Source organism: Sinocyclocheilus rhinocerous, unplaced genomic scaffold (assembly GCF_001515625.1).
Source record: "Sinocyclocheilus rhinocerous isolate Xijiao unplaced genomic scaffold, SAMN03320098_v1.1 scaffold3283, whole genome shotgun sequence".
Classification (NCBI taxonomy): Eukaryota; Metazoa; Chordata; class Actinopteri; order Cypriniformes; family Cyprinidae; genus Sinocyclocheilus; species Sinocyclocheilus rhinocerous.
In genome coordinates this window covers 110,806-111,826 of record NW_015650698.1, presented here as the reverse complement: position 1 = coordinate 111,826, position 1,021 = coordinate 110,806, and the positions used below count along the sequence as shown (strand labels likewise).

The 1,021-nt window shown below is 32.0% G+C and overlaps 1 protein-coding gene across 1 annotated transcript in view; it reads right to left on the bottom strand.

The window, feature by feature from the left end:
• LOC107712284 (A-kinase anchor protein 9-like) overlaps positions 1–1,021 on the bottom strand; it is a 137,848-nt gene that overhangs the window by 91,970 nt on the left and 44,857 nt on the right. The window contains exon 3 of the mRNA XM_016517495.1: positions 351–395. Within this exon, the coding sequence (XP_016372981.1) occupies positions 351–395 (45 nt within the window). The remainder of the gene's footprint in view (positions 1–350; positions 396–1,021) is intronic.

The window sequence follows — 1,021 nt, the reverse complement described above, 5'->3', positions numbered from 1 at the left end:
AATAAATAGTTTTTGTCTTGATAATTTGAGGAGAAAATGTGCTTAATTTAAATAAATAAATAGATAAATAAATAAATAGTTTTTGTCTTGATAATTGGAGGAGAAAATGTGCAATAAATAAATAAATAAATAGATAAATAAATAAATAGTTTTTGTCTTGATAATTGGAGGAGAAAATGTGCTTAATTTAAATAAATAAATAAATAGTTTTTGTCTTGATAATTTGAGGAGAAAATGTGCTTAATTTAAATAAATAAATAAATAGTTTTAGTCTTGATAATTGGAGGAGAAAATGTGCTTAACGAAAATAAATAAATATATAAACAGCTTAAACGTCTAATGGATCTTACCTCAGATGAACAGTCTTCAGCTGTCGTTGAGACTTCACTCTCAGGCTGAAAAAAGAAAACATAATGAGGTCGCACGTGCAATTAATTTCTACATTGTTCCACTTTCTGAGCCTTCGGTGTTAGTGGGTCACTCATCAAGACGACAAGCTTTTTAAAAAATAGCATCCTGAAATGAGCGCTAAGGATGGCTGTATCTGAGCCTCTATGACAGAGAAAGAGAGCGGTCTGTCTCCACATCAGTACAGACACACTTCAGCTATAAAAGCATGATGCATGGCCGCTGTTCTCATCTCCTTCACGAGATCACGGCTAATTACACTGATGCATGAACGTCTGACCTACATCCAGATCAGTGCAGAGACGCAGCCACGGGAAACCCAACAGCAATTCGATTCAGTGTTTCCCCTAGGTTTACGGCTTTGGGGGGGGAGGGGTCCTTTTTTTTTTTTTGGACTCCTTTTTTAATGGTTAAATTAAATTTTATTAATCAAAAAGCATGTCTAATTAATTAAAATCATGAAACAAACAATTTAACATCAATTTATTAAAAATGTAACAAAAATTACATGTTTAGGGCCCTATGGAATGTTTTATTTTTCCCAATCTTATGTTTTATTGTTACCAAATTCTGTTTTAACATGTCTAATTATTTGAAAGCATAAAACAAGTTT